This window comes from Haemorhous mexicanus, chromosome 1, assembly GCF_027477595.1.
Source record: "Haemorhous mexicanus isolate bHaeMex1 chromosome 1, bHaeMex1.pri, whole genome shotgun sequence".
In the NCBI taxonomy this organism is placed as follows: Eukaryota; Metazoa; Chordata; class Aves; order Passeriformes; family Fringillidae; genus Haemorhous; species Haemorhous mexicanus.
Genome location: NC_082341.1, coordinates 80,000,915 through 80,025,899, shown reverse-complemented (window position 1 = coordinate 80,025,899; position 24,985 = coordinate 80,000,915). Strand labels below are relative to the sequence as shown.

Below are 24,985 nucleotides of genomic sequence, written 5' to 3'. Positions count from 1 at the left end.
AGGTAGCACAGATGACTTACACTGTACACGTGGTTTCTGGGCTCTTCCTTAGCAGCAGTGGTGTGGTGTCATTATGTGCTTCTCAGAGAAAGAGGCTGAATTAAAAACAACTTCTGTTGCTGTTTAATGTACTGCAGCAAATGCTCTGTAGATCTGGAAATCAAGACATTTGTTCTTCATTTTTAGCAATGCCCTTTCCCTGAACTCATTTAATGAGACAGTTGTAAGATGTTTGTATGTTCTCCAGCTGGACTGGTGCACAATTCTTGAACTCTGTCTCTTACTACATTCTCATTTTAAAGAGTCCTGTGTCAATAGATAGTGGCAGCTATACTCTTAAGGCAGCCTTGTTCCACAGGATACCACTCTGACGTTGTAAGCAGTGTAGTAGACAGGAAGATGCTTGAGAGTGAGAGAGTTTGGGAATTTCTTTGTTACTGAAGATCTTGACAGCTGTATTTTATAAAAGTGAAGGGGAAGGGGCACTGTAAGTAAAAGGGGAGGGTAAATTATGGAAGGTACTGTACAGACCAAAATGTGACGTACAGCATGAGGTATAGTAAAGAAGAGAAGACTGTTGCTTATTATCCCTGCTTAGCACAGAAAACATGCACAGAAATAATTTCTAGCATATAAATGAAGTTTATGCAACTATAGCAATGTGAGCAATTATAAAAGTAGTTTTAGAGATGTAGATTATTGCCTCTAATTTCATCTATCTCTTAAAAAATTTTAAAAATACGTTGCTAAGTAACTGTACTATTTTTCTATCTGCTCTAGATTAAACTGGAAGTGAGGATTTTATCATTTAACAATGTCATGCCCCTTTTCTGCTGAATGTTATGGCAAATATAGATTGCTCAGGTTCCTGGGTCAGCCCTAGATCCCAACCCACTTGCACTGAACAGCCATTTACCAAGAATGGGTTATGTTGAGCACTTTTCTCTGTACACTTTGTGTAGATTTCACTTGATACCTTGCTGGGCTTAGCCTTGTGCATTTGAACTGTGCCACTTCCCTGGTGACACCAGGCACTTGGGCAAGCCAGCCTTGTGCCCAAACACATGCCCAGCTCCATTGCCAGAGTTGCTGCAACTGGTCTGAGAGAGCTTTTGTTCTTTGTTGGTTGGCTGGTTTGTTTTCTTGTTTAGCTAATGCTGTACCTTTCTCATCTAGTCCAGGGCATCATTTTACACCTGTGTACAACAGCTAGTGTATCTAACTTCCACCTATGGGTGGGGACAACTTTTTGTTTTCAAAGGTCCCATGGAAAAATGGATGAAAGCTCATCTTGTGTTAGCATATTCTTGCTGGTTTTGAACATGTGAAGGATTGATTTCTTATAAATGCTTTTGTCCAGCATTTTAGTCTCTCTTTTGTCCCTCGCCTCCCCTCCCTCCCAGAGTAAAAGTGTGCATTTACTTCTGGCAATTCCAAGTTTTCATGGGATCTTTTGCTACATACCAATGCAGAGGAAGCAGGAAGATGATAAACGGCATCAAGAAAAGGAACATGCACAGGAGAGCTTGAAACTGAGATGCTCTGTCATGGCAATAGAGTATGATATGAACCATACTGACCCTGACAAGCTGGTTTGGGTTTTTGGTTAGGAAAGATGACATCTTGCCTTCTCTGTGTGGCAGTTCACACTACCTTGCATTCTAGAATAATTTACTGGATATTTCTGCAGTGAGGAACATGGTAGAAAAACAGAGGGAAGACAGTGAGAGGGAGGTTACCTGCTATTTTCCAATATCCACTTAAAAGCTAAAACACATCCTTCAGAAATGTTCTGAGGGAAAAGGTCACCCTTTTGTCCTTTCTCCTTCTTTTGCAAACTGTTGGATATAAAAGCAGTTTCTCTCTTTAACATTTACTGATTGACCTCAAAAATAATCAGTGGCATCCTAAAATGACTGTTAATCCTGGGGGCTGCAGAGATGTCTGCCATTTGTCACATACTTACACAACATTTGAATTATCAGAAAAGCATAAGGACCAGTTTAGTACCTTCTCCTGGCATTGTTTGCTTAACATTTCCTATTAGACCATGCTCAGTATGGACAATATCATTGACTAACTTAGTTTTCTGAATTGCAATCATAACTCATGCTTCAGTGCCTTATGTTCTGGCTAGTAGTCTTAGTTTAAATCTGTGGTTTACCTTTCCTCTGTACCTTTGCAGAAACTTGCAGATTCTACATAAGAGCTTTCCTTGGTAACTATGCTTGTAATGTCCAGGTTACTGCCCTAATGCCTTAATAATTCTGAGATCCAAAACACTGCTGTAGAACAGAGTTAAAGCATAGCCTGGAATGAAGGAACTACTTGACAAATGTTATATCCCATTTCCATGGAGTGCAGTAGCTAAGTAGAGGTTGTTCAGGCTTCTAGATCTCCTGTGCAGTGTGACATCATGATACCAAATCCAGATGAGATGCAAAGTCCTGTGTCTCTTCTCAGGGGGAAATGTGTGGTAGGATAGTGTATATTTTATTTTCTTTTTGCATTTGAAATAGAGTTGAAAATTTAGAAGGATTTAGGTGAACAGGAAAATTAACCTCCATGAACCTATACTACCAAATTTATGCTAATATCTGAAAGAGATGTGTCTTCTTAGTGCTACAGAAACCTCCCAGCAATATCATGCTCCAAGAACAAAAAGTATGGCTTGGAGGTGTTCACACAATAATTCTATGGAAGTGTTGTTATGTAGACATCATTGTTTCAGGCTGTGATTGTTTATTCATCCCATAGTGCTTAGAAATCTGCACCGAGCTCTGGAGTGCTGGTGGTCTCTCAAACCTTAGGAAGATCAGCAGTGGAGCATGTACCCTTTTAGAGCTGCAAGATTTCCACACAAGGTGTTAAAGGGAAAATAAACATTTCAGTGATGCATTCCTATATTCTGTGGGTAACCATTGACTCAAAATAAGTGTGATTCAAAATAAGCAGACTGACCAGCTCAGTGATGTCTCCACATCTGAATGGGAAGGGAGAGTGTTAATGTTTAACATTTTCTCTTTTGTTTGTTTTTTTTCCCCTCTACTTCCTTTCTAGTACCAAGGGAAGGGGAAAAAACCACTCTTTTCTCAGATATTATTACCTCTTAAAAAACTCCAGAGTTTGTTTCCTGGCAACTTCAATTGCAGTCGTGCTCTAATGTCTCTCTCTTTTAATACAAAAAATGGGTACATGCACAAAGTCCTTCTCCTGTTGCTCTCATCTCCTATCTACTTATTAATAGAGCTGTAGAGTGGTTGCTCATGTCACATGAGGGATGACAGACCTTTATATTTTCTTAGACATAAGTCCAAGGTAGAGTTACAGAGGGCTAATGGAAACTCAGGCTTTTAATTTCATCCTTCTGTAGTTAAATATTTAATTAATTGTTGAATGTTTTTGCAGCTGAGCATTGAGTCTTTTGTTCCACGTGCTTAATTCCATGTGCTGAGCTTTCATAGGCTCTGTGGTGCATTCTGCTTCTCAGCATCGTGCTGAGGTGCTGTCAAGGGGAGGCTGAGAATCTCAGCAATTTACAGTGGAGAAATGGTGGTGTATCCTGCAAATGTAAAAAAAAGGCTTCCACTAACTTCCTAAACACTGTTAAAAAGTCATTACAGTGATCTGAGGAGAGTGATGCTCAGTCGAGAAGAGGCTTAATTGCTTTCAATCTGTATAGGCAGGTGGTCATGTATAGCTGCAATATTTCTTTCCCCTGGCTATTAGCTTGCAGATACTGATATTCACCCAGGTTTGCCATTGAGACTAATGTTTTCCAGCTGCTGCTTGCTAGTATGAGTGTGTTTCTGGCAACTGAGCCCTGCATTTGAGTAACTGTAGATGTCACATACTTGGGCTGCATATGGAACACTTGATTTTTAAAAAAAATTGTTTAATTTTAGGTTCAACAAAGCCAACTGGCTTCAGAGCCTCTGGTTAAGTATTCTTTGCTCCAGTTTCTAACTTTATTCATAGAACAAGTAGACAGTGCTGGAGTCTTTCTATCTCTTATTGTTTTTATTACTGAAAGAACTGTACTAGTACATGCTGTAGATGTGATCAAAGATCCCAGTTAAATTCCACTTTCCTAAATATAAAACTTAGTTTTTTAATACTTATTTGAGTACTGAATTACAGACATTCATTGCAGATTACTTTTGTTTGGCATTTCTAAACATTATTTTTGTAGTTGAGTCAAACTGTAAAATTATTCTTTATTATGATGGCATTTTGTAAAGACTGAGTTCTTGCTTTGCACTATCTATAGTTATCCTTGAGGAAAAGATCATAAGGAAAAACTCTCAAGACCCCTCAACTGAATTTTGAATATGTAACTCATGCAAATAAAATCTGTAACTTAAAAAAATGTGAGGAAGCCCCCATCTCTTTAGCAATACTGAAATTGCACACTGATTTATATCTGAATTGCCACATTACTCTGAACAACTTTAGAACTGCTCTTTCAATCTTTTCTAATAGCAAATAGTTATTTGCCAGTTTCTAAAAATAAGAATGAGATACAAAAAAAGGTGTTCAAAAATATCCAGGAAAAACAGTTGAAATGGCCTGATAGGCAGCCGGGTAAAATTCCCATGTTTTCATTTGTAGATTAATTGAAGTCTATAAATAAAATAAATAAAATCCAATTATTGTTATGGTATTCCAGCCGGAAAACCTCTCAAGAGCACAAAAAATAAAAATATCAGTAATGTGCAAGCAAGCAGAGAAATTTATATCAGGACGTTCGGTAGCTGGAGAGTTAATGGCATAGATTGTCTTACAGTGATTTACTATATCTAGCTTGTAGATTGCAAAATTGTTCTTAATTTTATAAGGTTAATTTAATATTTTTAGGGAAATTTTGTATTTTATGTGTAGGTTTGGCATGGAAAATTCCAGAGGTATTTTCTTTCTCTACCTGTGCTGACTTTGACAGACTCCCATCTCTGTAGTCCAGTTACCAGGGACTCAGTTCTCTACTTTCCATTTACAATTCTTCTGTCTTCTCTATAGCCTTGTTATACTGGTTATTAGGTTGATTTCAAATGGTGCTGCATATCTTTGCTTCTGAGTATGTGCAGTAAACTTGCCAGAACAAAGCATGGTAAGAGCACTCACAGACATTTAAAAATAAATTTAAAGGACTCTTATGTTTCTTGAACTTATCTGAATACCAGTTTAACAAGTATGAATGATTGAAATAAATTAACATCCATTTTTAAAATGAATGTTTCACATACCTTTCTTGCAAGCATGCAGTATTCCCAGGCATGAACATTTAAAATGAATGATGTTGTAAGAAATCATGAGACAAAAATTGTCTTATGGTTTAGGACTCTTTCAAGATTTTTCTTGCTTAATCCAAGATTACAAGTGAAATCTATATTATTTTTGTAATCAATACTAGAGCTGATGCTTTAAAAAAAATCCAAATGCTTTGAGTTTATGATAAAATTATGAGCTGTCAACTTACAAATACCAGAGTTCATAGAAACTGAGTAAATTTGAAGCTGAGTGACATTTGGTTAGGATCTCATAATATTTATTTACTTTAAGCTCACTTCTTTCTCAGGCTAGAATCTCTAATGTTTCTTGGCACATGTGAATATTTTCCTGACTGGTCTCTGACAAATATGATAATGAAAGTAGTTTTCTTTTAAAGGAAAAAAAAACCCTCCTAATTTTTTCTTTCTTCCTCTGTAACTTTTGAACTTTTTCCATGGAAAGTGTGTTTTCAAAAGACTTGTGGTTATGTAATGTAAATGTTCTGACATAACCTGTAGAAACATAGAAACATTTAGGCTGGAAAAGACCTCTAAGATCATTGAGTCCAACCCTTAACCCAGCACTGCAAAGTTCAGCACTAAACCATGTCCCTCAGTGCCACGTAATCTAGTCATAACGAAAAAAAAATCAAAATGTACAAAGTTAGTAGTTCACAAATTCAGTCTGTGACTCTGAGCCCCACCTGCAGTCCTTTGTAGCTGTCTGTGCCTTGGTGCAGATGCTAAGAACTGAGAGCTGTGGGGCTGTTCTTCATTCCCTTGATACTGACCTGGTCAAATTTGTACTGCTGATCTTGATTTACTTACTAAGATTTCTGAAATTCCAGAATAGAAACTAGTTTGAGCGCTGTGATAGAGGGGAACGTACCTAAATTTGCCACCCTTCCAATCCCTAATTTCTGCCATTTCTTTCAGATGATCCTTTCCTATTTTGCTCTGTTGAATATCATCTCCAGCAGTGCCATGTTTCTGTGTCTACTTGATGCTTAATCACACTTTAAAGGAAGTCACTTCCGATTTTCATTACTTTCTATGACTATTATAATGTAATTGCTACAGCTCAGGTCTGTGGGTAGGGAAGGAAGCTTCTGCAGAATGTGACAAATATAACTCAGAATTTTCAAACTTGTGTAATCTTAAAAAAGGTCTTGGAAAGTTAGTGAACCAATTTAGAACTTCCTCTTGTATCTGTTCAAATTTGAATAATCACTCAGAAAGGGGATGTCATTTTAACAGAGACATGCATCTACTTGATAAAACATAAAATAAATATAGCAGTGACTAGAATGTGTCCAATGCCCAGGAACATAATGAAAGCAGATTAAAAAGGGCTTATGGTTGTTTTTCAAAGGTTCAAAAATTTCTGTTTAAGAAAAAATGGCTTTGTTTTCTTACATCTGTCTTCAATAAAGCACTAAGATGGCTGCCAAGCAGTAGCTCCATCTTCATCCAGCTGGATACACCTGAGCTTTCTTAGCCTGAGAAAAAATCCTTCTCAGCAAGTCAACCGTAACTGAGCGAAATGTGCATGTTTGGAACTATAAATCAAAATGTCCATGTACAGATGTTCTCAGCCTAGAGGCATAAATGTGAAGGAGCTTGGTTCCAGAAGGATTTTTCAGCAACACCTGAAATTCGTCAGAGATGCTTTACAACTGCAGAATTGACATAGAAGTGTAAAATCACCGTGAGTGTCTGGCTCGTTATGCTGTTCTCGTATGTGGTGTGCAGTGGGAAGCTTCTAAGAGAGCAACTCAGTACAGTGCCAACATGCAGAAAAACAGCCTGCTCTAACAGAGGATTGGGGTGAGGGAGTCATATGGGATAGGCTTGCTTTTTGCAACAAGGAGGAATATCTCCAAGCCCTTACAGCACCTATTGGCATCAGGCAGTGCTTTTCTGAGGATGAAAACTGATATTATACCATTTTGAAAATGGGAAAGTTGGGCTGCAGAATTAGATGGCCTTCCATGCAAGAGCAACTTGGAAAGATTGAGTAGATTTTGGGTTCTTGCTTCCTCTGACCCCAGGCTGCTGTGGATCCCTGAAAATAGAAAGAGGGAAAGAAGTAATCTTATAACTTTGTGATGTGTTACAGTTTTAGTGCAGTGATATATGTCTGCTTTAAAGGGAAGATCTCATCTGTCATTTTTACCATGGTACACTTTTGTACTATGACAGGTCCCAGAGGTTCAAACCAAAGAATGTTGTCCCATGCTCTATGATGGCTGATTCACCTTCTGAGAATCAAATGCCTCCTACTGTAATGAGCATATTGTGATTTTAGGGAAAATGTGATGGGGTAGTTGTAGTTTTGCATTATTTGCAAAACTTGACCTGAGTAAAGAGAATAATTCCTTCTGTATCTGATTTCTGTCTTGGAATGAGGTGGCTCATGTCAAATTCTGCGAGGAGAAGTTTTTGACGAGTAGAGTTTGAAGTCATTGGCAAGCAACATAAAAGCATCTAAATGTTTTAGACTCATAGATTCACACAGAGTAGAATTTGAGAATTTGAAAAGGAAACTTCTTTTTAATCACCACATTGCAAAAGCTAGTAAATACTTAAATAGAAGATTTGTCCACTTATAGTGAAGAATTGCTGAGCTGAAAGTGGACAGAGAAATTGGGCATTTCTGTAAAAAAATGATTTTTTTTTTTGTTTATGTGTAAATCATAGAATAACCTTAGTTGTGGTATTGCTTACTAGTTACCTGTGATTAAAAATAAAAGAAATACCAAAAGTAAAGGATAGAGGTAGGTAAGAGACTGAAATGAATACATTTGGGGTTGTAAATATTCCAAAAATAGTTAGGTGTTTCTTGTGACATTTTTCTTAAAACTGGCTCACTTGGCATTTTTTGGGAGAGCATGAGACCTTTGAAAGTAATATTTCCAAATATGGATAAGAGACTTTAATGTGCTTGAATCATATTTCAAGCCAGCCCCCTTGTTTGGGATGTGTGAATTTAGTGCTCAGCTTGTGCGTATGGGGGGGATTACCCAGAAAACTGCAGCGAGCAGAACTGTGAGCATGATTTCTGCAGAGCTATATGCCTCCTGGCTCCTAACAGCCAACATCTTGAAGTTTATGAAGTGCAGCTCCCTCTCCCCAGTGCCCAAGAAAATGAATTGCCAAACTCTGGGAGCCAGAGCTGAGGCAGCAGGGCAGAGGCTTTAACTCGGTTCACATTTCTTGATGACATCTCACAGGGGAATGCAGGGGCCCTGTCCCACCAGCTGACCTCCTAGAGCAGAAAGGGAAAAATCCCCAAATTGAAGTGTTGGCCAGTCTGACCACTGCTACCTCACCAGCCAGGACTGATTATAAAAAGCCTGTGGAAAAGCCAGTTACTCTTGGGAGCTGTAGCAGCTGTGTTCTGTTAATGGAATTAACATGAATTTATATCCTCTTACTCCTACACCGTGGGCTTCCTGGGGCACAGATGGGTTCCATGTATCTGCTAGTACGGGGGGCAGAGAAATGGAGCTGCAGTGCTGGTTTGAAACATGGGCTACTACTAAAATATATTAGTGCTGAAACAGCTAGCAGAACCTTTCTAGTGGTATTCTGCTTTTTATTTATGGCTCTGTCTTGAAACATGAAAACCAATTTTCCATATTTCCGCAGCCTCCATTGCTTTGATAGACTTCTCTCATTTAAATCCTGAAATAGCTCATTTATACTTTATATTGATGTCTGCTTACCTTCTTTGGTTAGAATAAATAATTTTTCCCATAGCCATGGGCTGAAATCTTAAACTGAAGGAATGACTGTAAGAATTCTCTGTAAATAGCATATGGGCATTGAAAAGTAAGTTTTTTTCTGGTATATGGTATGAGGTGACCCAAACTGCAAAGCAGCCTACATACAGCCTTGAAGGAGGTGCATCTAAGAGCTATGTCATCAAAGACAATTGGTATGGATTCCAAACTGCTAAAAGGGAATTGTGGCCATATTAGGTATAACTAAATTCATTTACATAAAATACAAGTTAATGTTCAGGTGAGGGGGTGGAAAAGGGCATCCAACTCCACAGCCCTCCCTGAAAAGTTATTTTTTCTTTCATTTAGTGAGTTTAAATTTGATAGTTCTTATGGACAGATTTTCTACTGATACTTAAATGGAAATATAAACTAAGCTATTTTATCGAGAAGAGATATGAATCTGATCATCTTTCCTGATTTCTAGTTTTCATGGCTGCTGCAATGATGTTCTTCTTTTTGGGTAGTTGCTAGCTTGGAATGGTTCTGGCTGAGTAATAATTTGATTGGATTTCTGCCTTTCCTGGTTTGAACATAAATCTCTTAGTGCAATTCATGGATTGCACTAGCTGCTCACTTCATATCTTGCCAAATGGACTTGTTTGCCTCTGGTCTTACGTAACCTTCCCTCTAGCAGAGCTGATCAGACATCCCAATATAACCCGAACCAAAACAAGCAAAAAGAAAAGAGAAAGTACAGTCAGTGAAGAGTTCAGAAAGAAATTTAGGCAATCAGTCCAATCCTGGGAGTCTTGAATCCAAGTTGATATGTAACAGCTTAAAATGTGACATGGTACAGCTTACTGCCTGCCATGGCTCTTACTTTGGGACAATTAGAAACACTTTATGTTTTTAAAGTGAATTTTTTAAAGCTGACCTTTATTCTGTTGGATCAGGAGATGAAACTCTCTAACAGTTGTTGGTTTTGTTCTGCAGTACCCACTGTCGTCTTGCACCACTGAAATCAAAAAGCAAACAGTGGTTGTTTCCTCTCAGCCCTCTGGCACACAGAATTTTCTTTACCTTATTAGCATCATGTGACACTGAAGGAGTGTAAAAGGCTCCACTGATGGTGCTCACGGATGCAGACCCATGGCTCTCCATGTGTGTCAGGGAATACAGCTCTCATTTCTCAGGTTTTGGAGAATATTGCAAGTCTTAATTAAAGATTGCCTAAGATGTCTTGGTATTTTTAACAGTCATTAAAGGAGTGCAAATGAGTAGTGGTGGAAAAGATGGAGGGAGATGAGACACAAGTAAAAATTAGCTGGTTAATGCTCTTTTCTTTCAGTGGTTTTTGAGTCCCCTTTATATGTCATTTTGATAAACTTCCTCCAGTGACTAAACTGCTGAAACTGGTAAATCAGCTTGAATGTAATATTTTGTTTAAAAAAAGAGGGGGGTTGGGGTATGGAAAAAGTCGAAATGCAGTATGAAACATGCATTGTAAATAAGATCAAAAAGAAAGTCTGGAATATGAGATTTTCTTTTGTCTTAATGCATGCTGGTTTAAAAAATCCCTGCAGGTTGTGCTAGGGTGAGAACCAGGAAGTGAAAGAGACTGAAGTGAAAAAATATAATAGACAAAGCTGCAGTCTGGTAGAAAATGTATATGGCACAAATGATTGCTCAGGAACAGAAATATGGACAGTTTTCCAAGGTGTTGAGCATTCCATCTTCCATTTTCCTGATTTCTTTTGAGCACGTCTTTACTAGAAGATGTTATTACAACAGAGCTGTGAGAAGCTGAGAGCTGATAAGCTGCTGACACTGATACTGTGATCACGAGGAAGAATTTTTCTTAGCAACATGAGAAATACTTGTAATTCAGCCCAAAGTCTCACAGGTTTAATTATAGGTGGTTTTGATGTTACACAAGGCATGACTCGACTTGAATACATTGACTTCAGTACAAAATTTTTTGTTTAAAATGAAACTTTGCACACAGGACTGAAAGTCAGAAGTTTTTATTCCAAGAAGAAATGCAGCAGCTCTTCAGGGAGTTGTTGTAAAATACCCTGTAAGTGCTGCTGAGGTGGTGAGTAGGCTTTGTGCTGGCTGCTTGCAGGAGGTTAAATTCCAGCAGAAGCATGATGTGTAACACTATCCTAAAGACGTAAGCATGCTCAGCTTTCTAATGCCATGTTAGACGTACAGGTATTTTTGGAATAATGTTTCAATTACTAATTTAACTGTCATTAGCAGTTTTGTTTTAACTGAAGGATGAAATTGGTTTTATCCTGTGATTCTTGCATATGTCTTAATTTTTGAGGAATGCTGTTGCTGTGTTCAGGACTGAGGTTATCAGGAAGGTGGGCACATCATCAGTGACTGAAGTAGATGCATGTTCTTTGGGAGAAAAGAGCTGTCAGTGTTCTTTTAAAATCAACCAACTTCTTCTGATGTCTAAACCCAAAAATGTGATACATCCAGGAGCATCAAGAGGATGTGCAATCATTTCCTTTTGAGGAAAAAGAGAGAAAAGCTACTCCTGCCGCTCAATATAGAGCTAAAACAGAAAGAATCAGACTTAGAATATGTTAACTAGATACTAAATCCTGAAATACTTTAAGAGTTATGTTATGAAATAAAGGAGTCAACAATAAATATTTCATTTAAATTGCTATTTTTTTGTTTTGTTTTGCTGGAGGAAGTAAATGCTGTGTATTTTGGAAGGGAGAGCTTGCAGTGCTCTCATAGACACCACAATATGCACAGCAGCAGCAGGTGCTGCATTGATTCAGTGGTGGCTGGTCTTGGCTCCCTGTTTTCCTCCTTTCAGTGGTTCAATTGTGGAGTCGTGTGCTGCAGTCAGAAATGGTGTCTTGCACTCTGTGTGCCTCAGATTTAAAGACGAAAAACAAAACTGAGAACTGGATTTGGTTTATTTGTTAATGGGGTTCCATTCCTTGTGGTGAGGGTGTCATGCAAACAGAAGAAGGAAATGACATAGTCTAAGGATTGCCATGACCTATCCTAGGTCTGTTAAAAGTTCTGCTCCCAGGTGTATGAAGCTTTCTTACAGCCAGGGTTTAAGAATGTTTTTTTTTAAAACCATTGCTCTTTTCATCAAGCAGCACCATGAGATGGAAACAAAAATGAGGAAGAATTTAGCAATGACTTGGAGAATCCATTTTCAAAGCAAAACTGGTAGATCCTAGATTTCAAAGCTATTTCTTATAGCATACCATAATTAATATTCTAAGGACTCTTTCAAGTTTGATTAAAACTAGTTTGACCATTTAAATAGGCATTACAGTAATAGAGGTGTCTTTGAGTGTGGTATGTTAGACAAATAAAATGTAATTATAGATTCCCATAAATAACTTTCTCTAGTGAGAGTTCCCTAGTTAAATACCCAAATGCCTTATTCAGAGTGTGAGTGTGGCTCTCCATGACTATTTTAAGGAATGACAGGTAAGTTTACTATTTATATGAACAGTAACCAAGAACTTTTGCTATTGAAGAAAACATGTAAATTAGGATCATATGATAATTTCTTTTTTTAGTATAGAAAGCATGAGTTTCTTCATGTTCCCTGGACTGTTTGTTCTTTGCTGAGGAAGAGGCTAGAAAAATATAAGCTATAGGTGTTAAGCTTGCTTCCCTTTTCCAGTGTGAAGTCCCTCCAGGAATGAGGTCTTCCCACTACTGCTCCTCAGTAAGACTGTAGTGAGGAGGAGGATAATGTTTTCATTGCTTGCTAGCATTTGACTGTTACATTTTTAATGTAGTCTTTGGAGGCACCCAAAGGAGGAACTGTTCCTGGGTCTACAAGCCAAGCATATTTGTGGTGTTGAGATCCGTGGTAGGGATTGCACTGCAGGGACAGAATTCAAGCAAAACACGATTTAAAAGGAAATCATCCCATTATCTAGGCTTTTATCATCTTGTGTGTTTTTGTAATTATACATGGTGGTGGTGTCTTAGGTATTTGAGGGAGGCAAAAAGTGGCTGGCCATAATTGGAATAATATGTGTGGAATCTCACCTCTCCCTCAGCGCTGCATGTCCCGGGACCTAAACAGCTTCAAAGATGTGGGTAATAACCACCTCTGAAATTTGTCTCATTACCTACTTAGAAACTTGATTCTAGGATACGAGTTAGAAAACTGGCTAGTACAAAATATTTATTAAACTGGCTGTTGAGAAAACATGCACAAACCCCAAAATGATGTGGCAATTTAGAAAGAAGGAGATGGCATATGCTTATCTGTCTTGGCTTAGTCTTTCAGGTTATTTGAATCCTGCAAGCTCTTTCTACAAGAGGTGTTCTTGTAAGGTTAATTTCAATCTTTGCAAAGCAGGTGTTTACAGCAGAGTTTCCTCTTCCAACCATGTGCCTAACAATAGTGTGATTAAGATCTCACTCTGGGGCAGGCTGACTTTTGGCTGCATGTGTGTGCCTGCACGAGCATGTCTGCAAGCTGCTTTTATTATTCAACAAAGAGAACATATGCAGTTAATCTGAATATAGGAGAAATGCTTTGAATGGGTCTTGAATCTGTAAGAAGACTGGTAGGCAGAATGGAGCAGATGAGGCAAATAAATAGAATTTGATGGCAGCATTTTTAATTTAAGCAATCAGAGCATCAGATGAACTGAATGCAAAGCTGAGCAATACATCCACTGCACTGTAAAAATAATATATTCTATGCTGCTTCTTTTTTGCTCAGTTTTTAATATGACTTGTTTTTGTTTTACACAATGCAAAGCAGCCTTGGATTTGCTGCCAGGGATGAAACTGAACGTGCTGGAAGTTGTATCTGCACTGCTGGGCAAAGTAGTACTGTGTTGGATCAGTGAAAAAAGCCCACACATGGCAAAACACTGCAATTCTGCTTTGAAAGCAGCAATGAGAAAATAACGAAGAAAACTAACACAAAAATGTGTCAGTTGTAGACAATTGTCTAAGGAGAATAGGGGTGCTGTGATCTCTCTCCCTGTTAGGTGGTCTAACAAAAGACCACCAGAGTTATCTCTGCCTGCAAAGCACAGCCTTGCCTGGGGTGAGGAGGGAATTTGTGCACAGCAGAGCATTTCTTCCATGCTGCTCATTGACTCAGGAAGTCAAGAGTGGCCTGTGTTTTCAGTTTTGTGTTCTGCAAGATGGCTCTGTAGCTGGAGAGGCTACTTGTGCATTGTGGAAATGAGGTGCATCATATTTGGGACCCTGCTCCCACGGAGTGACTGCAGCACCCAGGTCAGTACTTCACTCAAGTGGCTCTCATGGAGTGACACACACGGACTGCATAAGGCAGTGCTGCCACGTACTTGTTCCCACAGACCCTCTACAGCAAAGGGAGTGCTGCTGTCTGATCACAGTCAGGCTGAGCAGTGGATCTTCAGTCACTGCTGTGCACCCAGGTTCTCTATCTGTCGGGCCCTCCAAGCCAGGAGGATGCAAGTCCAGAGTCTCCAACGGTGGCTTTCAAAGTAACCCATAAAATCTTCATCACTCTTTCATCAAAAAATGCACAAATTTTACTTTTATTCAGGAATTCTGCCTAGCTAGCTACCTTTTTTACACACTGTGTGCAATGGTGGATTACACGTGTGAAGTGCTTGTGTTTACAGGTTGATGCTCTATGAATCGATAATTCTGGCAATACCTTTACCTTTTATGAAACTGCTGACCATCACCCTTCATCTGTTCTTGAAAAATTTGGTTCCTAATTGATTCATTAACACACATTTCTGACCACAATCACATAAATCTTAGCAGTATCTCAGGTACAATTTTTTAATTTGCTCTCAAAAAAATTGTCATGTGATTGTCAACTTTTCTGATAGCTTGCTGTATTAGTAGCAGTTATGCTTCTCAAATGAAGCAGTTTTTCATGTACAAGTTCTTAAATAGACAGAGGTAATTGTATATCAGCCTGCAGTGTGCTTAAATTATTATAACTCTCATAATTGAAGTCTAATATCAACAATAATAATTTAGATAAATTAGTAATAAATGGCTCATATTAGAAATCATGCTTCCCATTTTGGTGTGGTGTACATGTCCCTGAGAAATTTAAAGTAATAAAAAAATTGAAGTTCCTTTTTTTTTAAAAAAAAATTGCATTAAATCTATTCTGCTGCTCACCAGAGAAAGCTAAAACTGAAATCTGGCTGAGTATTAAGCACTTAAACTTGGCAGCATTGCTTCCTAGGATTCCTTTATTGTCTGAGTTTTAAAAGAAAACAGATAGGTCCCACAATTGGAATTTGCTTCTTTTAACATTATGGTTAGGATATCAGGTGAGCATAATTTCTGTGTTTTAAGCATCCTCTGTTCTTTATACCCCTTTTCTAAGTCTTGAGAGTCACAAGGCTTTGGAAGAAGGAAAGGAGATGCAGTAGTTACAGGTCTGTGTACATTTTGAGGGAGGGATTAAAAATTATCTGTCATCCATGGAGAAAACAGCACAAGTGACAGGCTGAGATGTTCCCAGTTTGTTATTGTGTCTCACAGCATAAACCACACAAAATTGTATGGTGCTAAGGAACAGCCAGGTCACACTTTTTTGTGTGCACCTCGTGTCGGAGCACCTTGCTGCTCTGGGGTCTGTACAGGTGTGCAGGTGATGCTCACAGCCCCATAAGAGCAGATTTCCACGAGGTGCTCTGCCTTTCCTGGCACAGCTTTGTGCCAGCCCAGAATCTCCTCAGAAGGGAGAGATGGCCAAGGGTGTGTTTCCTTCTGCCTCCCTCACACCAGCCTGCCTGACTGTGGAAGAGCTGGCTCCCATCACTGCTCTGAAGCATAAGTAACACAGAACAAGAGGGTAGGGTAGGGTAGGGTAGGGTAGGGTAAGGAAGAGAGAAGAGAAGAGAAGAGAAGAGAAGAGAAGAGAAGAGAAGAGAAGAGAAGAGAAGAGAAGAGAAGAGAAGAGAAGAGAAGAGAAGAGAAGAGAAGAGAAGAGAAGAGAAGAGAAGAGAAGAGAAGAGAAGAGAAGAGAAGAGAAGAGAAGAGAGAGAAGAGATCACTGATTCTGAGGTTTGAAGAGGCTTGAACCTGAATAAGACCTAGCATTTCTGTTCTGTTAATTTCAAGTAAAAACAGATTAATGAAAGATGAGTGAAGATAATGGAGAAAGAGCAGAAAAACATGACTTTGTTGCTAAAAGGCAAAGCTAGCAAGTCTAATTCTCTCTAAGGTTACTCTAACAGACATTTTCTAGCATTAACTTGGAAAACTGATTGACCTGGCAAGGATAGGAATATCTCTTGAGTGTGTGTAAGTGTAATGGGGAGCATGAAATTCTATTGTGTATTTTGAGAAGCAGTAAGTTTTGGATGTTTTTCTTTCATAAAAATATCAGAAAATCTTTCAGAAACAGCATTTGCTTACCCCTTGTTTCTTTCAGTTCCCATATGTATCCCTTAATTAAAACTTTTTGCCCTTTTTTTTTTTTAAATTAAGGTGTAGGGTGAATCAGTGGAGTACAGAGATGTGATGGTCTCTTCAAGATCTTTCTATTTCTTTTCAGCACCTGGGGAATGCGGCAGTTTCTGGGATGGGTATTTCATTTGATTTGGAGTGTTGAAACTCTGCCTTGTGAGGGATGTGCATTTTTGTCTGCAGGCAGTGTGAGATAACTCATGCCTGGGAACAGGCTTGTGCAAGGGCTACTTTGGCCTGAGCCACCGCACGTGCCTGCCCTGTGCTGGAGGCAGTGGAATTTCAGAAGTCACCTGTTGTCTTCCTGAACTGGTTTTTCTGGCAATGGGCTGAACTCCCGACGCTTTGCACGCGGTCAAACAGGAGCTTTGGAAGTTTAGCTTTGGCAGTCAGACTGAGGTAAGGTCAGGTGCAATCTGTGAGTTTGTCCTTTCCTGTTGCCCTGCTGGCAGTACTGTAAGGGAGGGTGATAGCAAACCCAGTCTTGTAATAGTCAGACTCTTTAATGGTGTGTGAAAGTCTCTGTTATAAAGAAATGTTTAGCAGTTGATAAACACATAAAACTAATTGGTCAGACAAACCTTTACTGACTAAAGAGATAGTAAGAGTCTGACTCTAGGGGCTTTTTCAATATAGATGAACAATTTGAAGTATAAAACTTCCAAATAATAATAATTCTTTCTACAAACTGTACAAATGTGTGCTGCCCATGTTCCAGGGACTCATGTCTATGAGTCTTTAGATGGAGAATTTGAAATGTTCTTCCTCCTCTTGCAATATGGTCTTATGGACATTGAACTTTTGAGTCCTGATTATCACAAATATGGAAGTTTCAAAGGGCTTAACATTCTCCAGGTGACCTGTGACACCCGAAATGTTTTAATCTAAAAAGTCCACCCCAGAGATTATTTCTACTGTACAATAAGAAAGGTGACTATGCAAGTTCTCTGGCTCTGTTCCTGCTTCCTGCAGGAGAATGGAAACTTCAGGGTGTGCAAAATGTATAACAGCTTCTAGAAACTGAAGAAATCCTTGCTCCTGTGGCAAGGAGTAGCTCTTCTATGGTCATACACAGTGATCTCTGGATTGGTTTCTCTGTCCATAAAAAGAGCAATACAAAGTATATTGACCAGCCTGGGAAGCAAAGTCTATTATAGCTTCCAAGTGTTGTATTTTCCCTCACTATTCTGAAGTACTGCTCTGCAGAGTTGTTCACCAAAGTTCCCCAAAATTACTGCTAAATTGCAATTTCAAGCTTATATAAAATCAGCTTCTGGACTCTCTCTCTCTAGACCCTTCTCTTTCCAGCAGTAAGAAGGCACAGCCATCAAGTGCTGTGCCATTTTATAGCAATGGTGCTCAGCACCAAAATTTTCAGGGATCTTCATTTGGGACATGCTTGCTACAGAGAGCATTATGCTCAGCTGGCAGCTGCTCAAGCTAGCTCAGAACCTGTGAGCGCTAGCTTCCACCTGTCAGTGGAAGTGCAGATAACTGAAGACCTACTGGGGTTCAGCCTCTAAATAGTGGTCAATAGTTATAGGCAAACTTTGGTCTGGGTCCCTTATTCACGAGGTGAATGAAGTGATTATGGGGTTAGGGAGGGGCAGGGGTAAAGGAAGAGACTGAGCAGTGAAGCCAGGACCCCAGTCTCACTGGGACAGAAGGTGCATCCCTTTTTTTCTTTTTTTCATAATTTAGTCCCTTGGTGGGGGGTGGGAAAGGTGTCTGTACTCTTTTTAAGTGTTAACATGTAGGTAGTAGCACAGAGTGGATTTAACACTGTATGAATTTGCATCTCAATGACTTTTTGCACTTTGCTTCACTTGGGAGACATTTCACTGACATCCACTTTGATTTAGCACCAGGCGGGATTATCTCAGCAGCAGCATCCAGCACAATCACGGAGACACTTAGGTGTTGTGGTTCACATGCTGGTCTTCTTGCAGGTACAGATGGCTGTAATTTTAAAATAATTTTTAAGGCCTACTTTGTGTCTGCCACACCTTTAGAGTCTACACTGGATGGTTCAGAGCTGTGCTTCAGGCTGGGACAGGGACAAGACCCGCATCTGTTTGAAGAAGTGGAGCATGTGGGGCTGTTTCTATAAAAAGGTTACAGGGAAGCCCAGATGTATTATCAGAAGTCTGGGGACAGGAGGAATGTTTGTAAATCAGATCTGGGGAAAAGGGGACTTTGTAGCATTGGTACCTGGGTGATGACCCCAATGATTTCTCTGCTTTTGCATCATAGCCTGGTGCAGCTCTTATCACAATGATCTAGGCAGCTTTTTAACAGGGAAATATGAGAGTCAGCATCCCAAAGAGTGAATTTATTCTGTTAAAGTTGTTGAAACTCTGCTGAAAGATGACAGTCCATTTGTAAGTGTAAATATTTGCTAATACACCATAATGGTTGTCTCTGAGCCTCTTCCCCATCTCCTGCTCCAGTACCTTGGGATAGCTGGCTCTGGTGCCAATTGAGACATAGATTTCACAGTGTACCTCCAAGCAATGACAGTGCATGTTTATTTTCTTAGTTTGGGAGCACATTTCTCATATGAATGCTTCTCTATTTTTTAAAGGTCCTTTGGTATAGACATTCTGTATCCAGCTATATCTGAGGCCAAAAGATTGTTGTGGAAAGAAATATAAATTGTGATGTGTTACTACTATCCATGAAATAGCAAAATCTTGAAAAATACAGAAGGCACAACAAATGAAATTAGGCTCACTGTACCTGGGCTTTGCTGGAAAACAAATGAAGGCTTAATTAGGCATTACAAATTGGGATATACACATGGTTTCAATATAAATCTCCAGTCCGATGGATTTGCAAAAGCCCTTCCAAACTATTTGGTTATAACTGCACAAAAACAATAATCAGGGCAATATTTATGGAGTAATCTAGAAGGCTATATGTTTGTCAGATAATGCACTAATGTCCACAGCCTGCCCTAAATACCGAAAAACCTGATAACTCTGTCACGAAGGCAGAGATTAGATTGCTCAGCTGTGACTCTGTGGAAGTTAATCCTTTTATTGCTGTTCCCGTAAAATTTCGGACAATAAAGCAGTGTTTCTGTAACATCACATTACCATTTTGCAGGGTTGTGTGATAACCTTTCAACAGTATTTGCAAATTGCTACTCTTTTTGCAAGTTGAAGCCAGAAAGGTCTCTGCTGACCATAATATCTCAGCTTTGCCCAAGATGTGTGGATATTTGGCTGTTGGGCTCTGCCTGGGGCTTGCATCTGTGGTAGCAGATAATCTTCTGAGAGGCAGCTACTTCTTAGTTGTATGTAATATTACTTTATATTCAGCCTGCTATGAGCAATCATATGGATTTTTACTGATTTGTATTCACAGTTTTAGCAAGTGTGTGGAAAAAAATACAGCCTATAATTATACCTACCTGTGCAAAATGGAAAATTAGAATGATTCATCTCCCTTGGAGAAGTTCTTACATTAAACATTTGTTTGACAGTTCTTTGAAAAAAGTCACCGTCTTCTATTTTCAAATAGCAGAAAACACAGAAATATTTTCTTAACCTTTCATTAATCATGAATTAAATATTCCCTTTAATACTAAAAGTGTAATTTTTTCTCTATTCATGGAGGTTTTTGTTTTCAATAATGACCTAATAACAATATCTGTGTCTCCTCCTGTTTTCATAGACAAAGTTTGCTTTGAAGTACAGTGAAAGATTTTGTGTATTCTTAGTTAAGACTCCCACATGAAGGCTATATAAATACTGATATGGTTATACACGTGGTCAACTTCTTTTAAATAACTGAGAAGTTATTGCGTGTCATGCTTGAAAACTGGGAGCAGAGGCTACAAATATGCCTCTCTCTTCTCCTGTTTTTTATTGCATTATGTCAGGTGCCACGTGTAAGCTTGTGGTCAGAAGTTCCTGTATTTGTTTCTTTTGTCTTGTGGAGTGGTCTTGATGTTCTTCAGGCTCTGTGTCTCCCATCCTGCTGAGTGTGGGAATGCGGGGCTTTGGGCAGGCCATCCCTGGGGAAGCTGCAAAGCTGGGTGGGACTCTGTGTGTGGGAGCTGTTCCTACTTCTGGGGCCACCAGATGTGGGTGCCCACATCCCTGTGGGTGAGGGAAGCACACGCTCCCAGCCCCCGGTACCATCCGCTCTTTACAAAGGCCAACATACAAGGGAAACTGGCCTGAGGGTAACAGGCTGAGAGGCATAGGGAGGAGATGCAGTCTCCTGCATTAACCTTCTCACTGACTCTAGGCTTCCTTTGATTTCTCCAAACCTTAATGAAAAGGTGGTTCAGAGCCTTTGCTTAAGTGATGGTGGACTTTGTGTTAACCAGAGGTGGATGCCATGATTGACAACCAAATTTAGTTTGTTCCCAGCCTGAATATAAATATGTCTTTATTCTACTTCCACTCTTTCTTAGGCCACAGAAGATTGTGGTTGTCTGTTAGTCCTCCATCGTCCTGCTACTTCTTGCTACTCCATCCTTCCTCCCCACTGAACTGTAACCAGAGTTAGAGGTGTTTGCAGGACTGTTTGTGAGGGGGTGTGGTAGAGGGGTGTTTGCTGACTGGAATTCTGCAGGGCTGAGCAGGATGTAAGCTCAGTGGCAGTGGTGCTCTGCAGCATCAGTAGGTTCAGCTGGCAGCATCTTACCAAACCTCATGTGGTCTCCTTTTCAGGAACCAGAATCAATTTTTCCTTTGCACTCTCTTGATTCTCTCAGTGGTGAATGCTGGGCTTTGTGTAATCAACCCCTTTCTCTTTTCTGTTGCAGAGCTCCAACATGGGAGGCAAACTGAGCAAGAAGAAGAAGGGATACAGTGTCAATGATGAAAAAGCTAAAGACAAAGACAAGAAGGCTGAAGGAGCAGCAACTGAGGAAGAGGAGACTCCAAAGGAGGCTGAGGATGCCCAGAAAACCACAGAGACCACAGAAGTGAAGGAGAACAACAAGGAGGAGAAGGGAGAAAAGGATACTCAGGTCACTGCCAATAAGACGGAAGAAAAAGAAGGGGAGAAGGAGAAAACAGTGACCCAGGAAGAAACCCAGAAAACAGAACCTGAGAAGTCAGAGGCTGTTGTCGATGCAAAAGTAGAGCCACAGAAGAACGCCGAACAGGCACCCAAGCAAGAGGAGCCGACTGCTGCCTCTGCTCCTGCTGCCAGTAGCGAAGCACCCAAACCCTCTGAGCCTAGCACCGATGCAAAAGCTTCCCAGCCTTCAGAAGCCACAGCTCCCAGTAAAGCAGATGACAAGAGCAAAGAGGAAGGGGAAGCCAAAAAGACTGAGGCTCCCGCAACGCCTGCAGCCCAAGAAACTAAAAGTGAAGCGGCCCCAGCTTCAGACTCAAAACCTAGCAGCAACGAGGCTGCGCCCTCTTCCAAGGAGCCCGCGGCAACAGCAGCACCTAGTTCCACTGCTAAGGCCTCGGACCCTGCAGCCCCTCCAGAGGAAGCGAAACCTTCTGAAGTTCCAGCCACTAATTCGGATCAAACCATAGCAGTGCAAGATTAAATTGGACAGCCTGTTGAAACAACCACTTAAAACAACCTGTGTCTTTTTTTTATTTTTTCAGCTATACTAACTCGTTTCAGATCTGAAATAGCGAATATGTATTGCCCAGAAAAGAAGGAGAAAAAAAAAAAACAGAGAAAAAAGTGAAAAGGATGTCCCATCAAGTTGGGAGGGAGGGAGGGGGGAGAATCCAAATAGTATTTTTGTGGGGAAATATCTAATATACTTTCTGCCAACTTGACACAAGTCCTGGATTAAAATAAATAAATAAATAAATGGATGTCTGAAAGTACAGCACATCTTTTGTATCTGAACTGCTGTAAATGCACTCCACCAGTGTATCAAAATCTTCTTTTTGTTCTGTAATGGGGTTTGGGAGTGATGCGTTTGATTCTGCCCACTAGGTTTGTGCCAAGGCAATCAGATCTTTATGAAAGCAGTATTTTCTGTGTTTTTTTTTTTTTTATTTACAGCCTTTCTTATTTTGATATTTTTTTTATGCAGTGGATGAATGCCAACTTTCAGACAAAACCCACTTAGCTGTCCACATATTTCTCAATGCCAATCCTCCAATTCTTCCTCTCCAAATATTTTTTGGGAGTAAAAAGCATTCTCATCCTACTTAGCCTACCTAGATTTCTCATGACGAGTTAATGCATGTCCGTGGTTGGGTGCACCTGTAGTTCTGTTTATTGGTCAGTGGAAATGAAAAAGTCTGCGTTCATTGCAGTTCCAGTTTCTCTTCCATTCTGTGTCACAGACACCAACACACACTCATTGGAAAACAAATGAAAAAACAAAATGTACAATGGATGCATTGAAATTATATGTAATTGTATAAATGGTGCAACAGTAATAAAAGTTAAATAATTTAAAAAATATATAAGTGTAAAGACTGATTAAATCTTCACTTTCACTTTCACCCCTTGAGAACTAGGCAAAGGAGGTTCTTACCCTTAGAGAAGAAGTATTGTGTCTGGGGCTATATACTTTCCTATAAATAGTCACTCTCCAACAGCCACAAGTGTTCTCAGGTGAGGCTGGAAGAAGTGGCCAATGAACAGCACATCTCATTTATGTTTTAACCCAGTCAAAGCAGAAATGGCTTTTGCCTGCCTTAACATGTGAAAAATGCTCTCTTGCTATTTTGAAGAGCCACAGGCATGCTGACTGAGTTTTAATTTGGACTAAGACAGTGGATTTGATAAACTGATCTTTTAAAATGAGGCAATTAAATTTAATCCTAGTCCTATTAAAGTATTTCTAGTGCTGATACGCTTTGTTCTTTTCCCCATTACTATTGCTTAGGAGATAAACCACTGCTGCCACAAAAGGCCAGCCCTGTGTATTTCAAATATGGATGAGCTTGTGTAGCTGAGCAGAGTTTGGCCCAGCATAAACATTTTCACTACTTTTGCCTACTTGCTTCATTATTATTCAACAAAACAGCTGAGTAATTGCACTTTCTGCTGAGTGGTGTCATTGGTGCATACGGACAACGATTTCAGGGCAGAGCCTGGGATTCACAAAACCAGTTAAAGCAGCATATTTGGCCTGACAATTAGTAAAGTTTTAGGTAGAGCAGAAGTTCTGAAAGAAGTGGGCAGTGGTAAACAGAAACACAACTGGTACACATACCAAAGGGATGAGCAGGCTTGTATTTTGTAAATAAGGAAAATGGTGTTTTAAAATGGTATGAATTATTTCAAATACTTTCTCTCCATGCAGTGAGGATGATTCACTCTACAGACTTGCATAGTGCTAATCCTAATTTTTTTTTTCAGAAATACAAACTTCCCATACCATGCTGGCAATATTGTTATGCAGCTGTGCACCTGGGAGGAGATTACTGGAACAGGCAGGAATAGTTCAGTTTGGTTTAGTTCAGGTCATTCACCTCCATGAATTCTTGCAGCACCATGGAGTTTTGCATCTTTAATGTGATGCTGAATGCAGTCTCTACTTTAATTCTTTGAGTAATTAAAAATACCCCTGTGCTCCACAGCTGTATCCAAACCCAGCAGCCTCTACAGCTGTGGACAGCAAAGTCTCACCACACATGCTCTTCTCACAACCTGCTTGCTGATGGCAGTTTTGTCCCAACAGGGTCAATACTGCAAAGAAATGTTGTGCCTCACATGGCTGGAAATCAATAGCATATGGTCAAAGAAATATGCACTTGTGTTTGGGAGACTGAGAGTCAGCACAGCCAAAGATCAGTGCACTTCAAACTGTTCAGTACTATCAAAAAATAAAAAAGGGAAATTGCCATAGGATGTTTTAAATATTTTTATTAATAGACAGGCCTGCAAAATTGTTTTTTTCATAGTTGCTAAATTTCCTAGTGTACAACTGATGCTTAAAAGGCATTCTCACCCACACCACTGCTCCAAAATGCTGTTATTCTATACCTACACACAAAAGGAAAGAAATAATCTCTGTTCAAAAAGCTTATGAACTAAACATATATGATTAATAGAAAAGTGATGCATATTGCTTGCCTGAAGAGCCATGAGAAGAGGTGAGCCTGGAGGCTTGCTTTTCCTCAATCCAGTGTCTCATCTCCAAGATTTATTTTTTTCTGCAATATAATCACTCCTTAATGACAGCAAAAGTATGCTGAGGGTACAGAGCTAACAGACATGTTAATGCTCTGAGCATAAGCACATTGCAGATAACCTCAAAGGAACCAACCCTTTTGTGAAAGTGTGCCAAAGGAATAGAGAAATTCAACCCTGGGAAAGAACCTTTGCTATTGTTTAGAGCCCCCACAGAGACATGTTTGCAAGATCTCCCTTGTTTTGCCCTGGAAACTGTCAAGAATCTCTAGCTTTCCTTTCAACAATAGGAAGGTCAGTGCCATTGACTTTGCTCACACTTTGCTTGCACTTTCACAGCAAAGAGAAGCTCAGAGGCCTTTAAATGTACAGCAACTTTGCCTTTTTCTTTTTTCTTTTCTTTTTTCTTTTCTTTTCTTTTCTTTTCTTTTCTTTTCTTTTCTTTTCTTTTCTTTTCTTTTC

At 39.6% G+C, this 24,985-nt stretch overlaps 1 protein-coding gene across 4 annotated transcripts in view; it reads left to right on the top strand.

Annotated features, from left to right (window-relative positions):
• The window catches only part of BASP1 (brain abundant membrane attached signal protein 1), a 51,118-nt gene extending 28,267 nt beyond the window's left edge, over positions 1 to 22,851 (top strand). For all 4 annotated transcript variants that reach the window (XM_059854400.1, XM_059854416.1, XM_059854408.1 and 1 more), the window contains exon 2: positions 21,225 to 22,851. In XM_059854400.1, the coding sequence (XP_059710383.1) occupies positions 21,234 to 21,965 (732 nt within the window). In that variant the 5' untranslated portion in view covers positions 21,225 to 21,233 and the 3' untranslated portion in view covers positions 21,966 to 22,851. The remainder of the gene's footprint in view (positions 1 to 21,224) is intronic.
• The last annotated feature ends 2,134 nt before the right edge of the window (positions 22,852 to 24,985 follow it).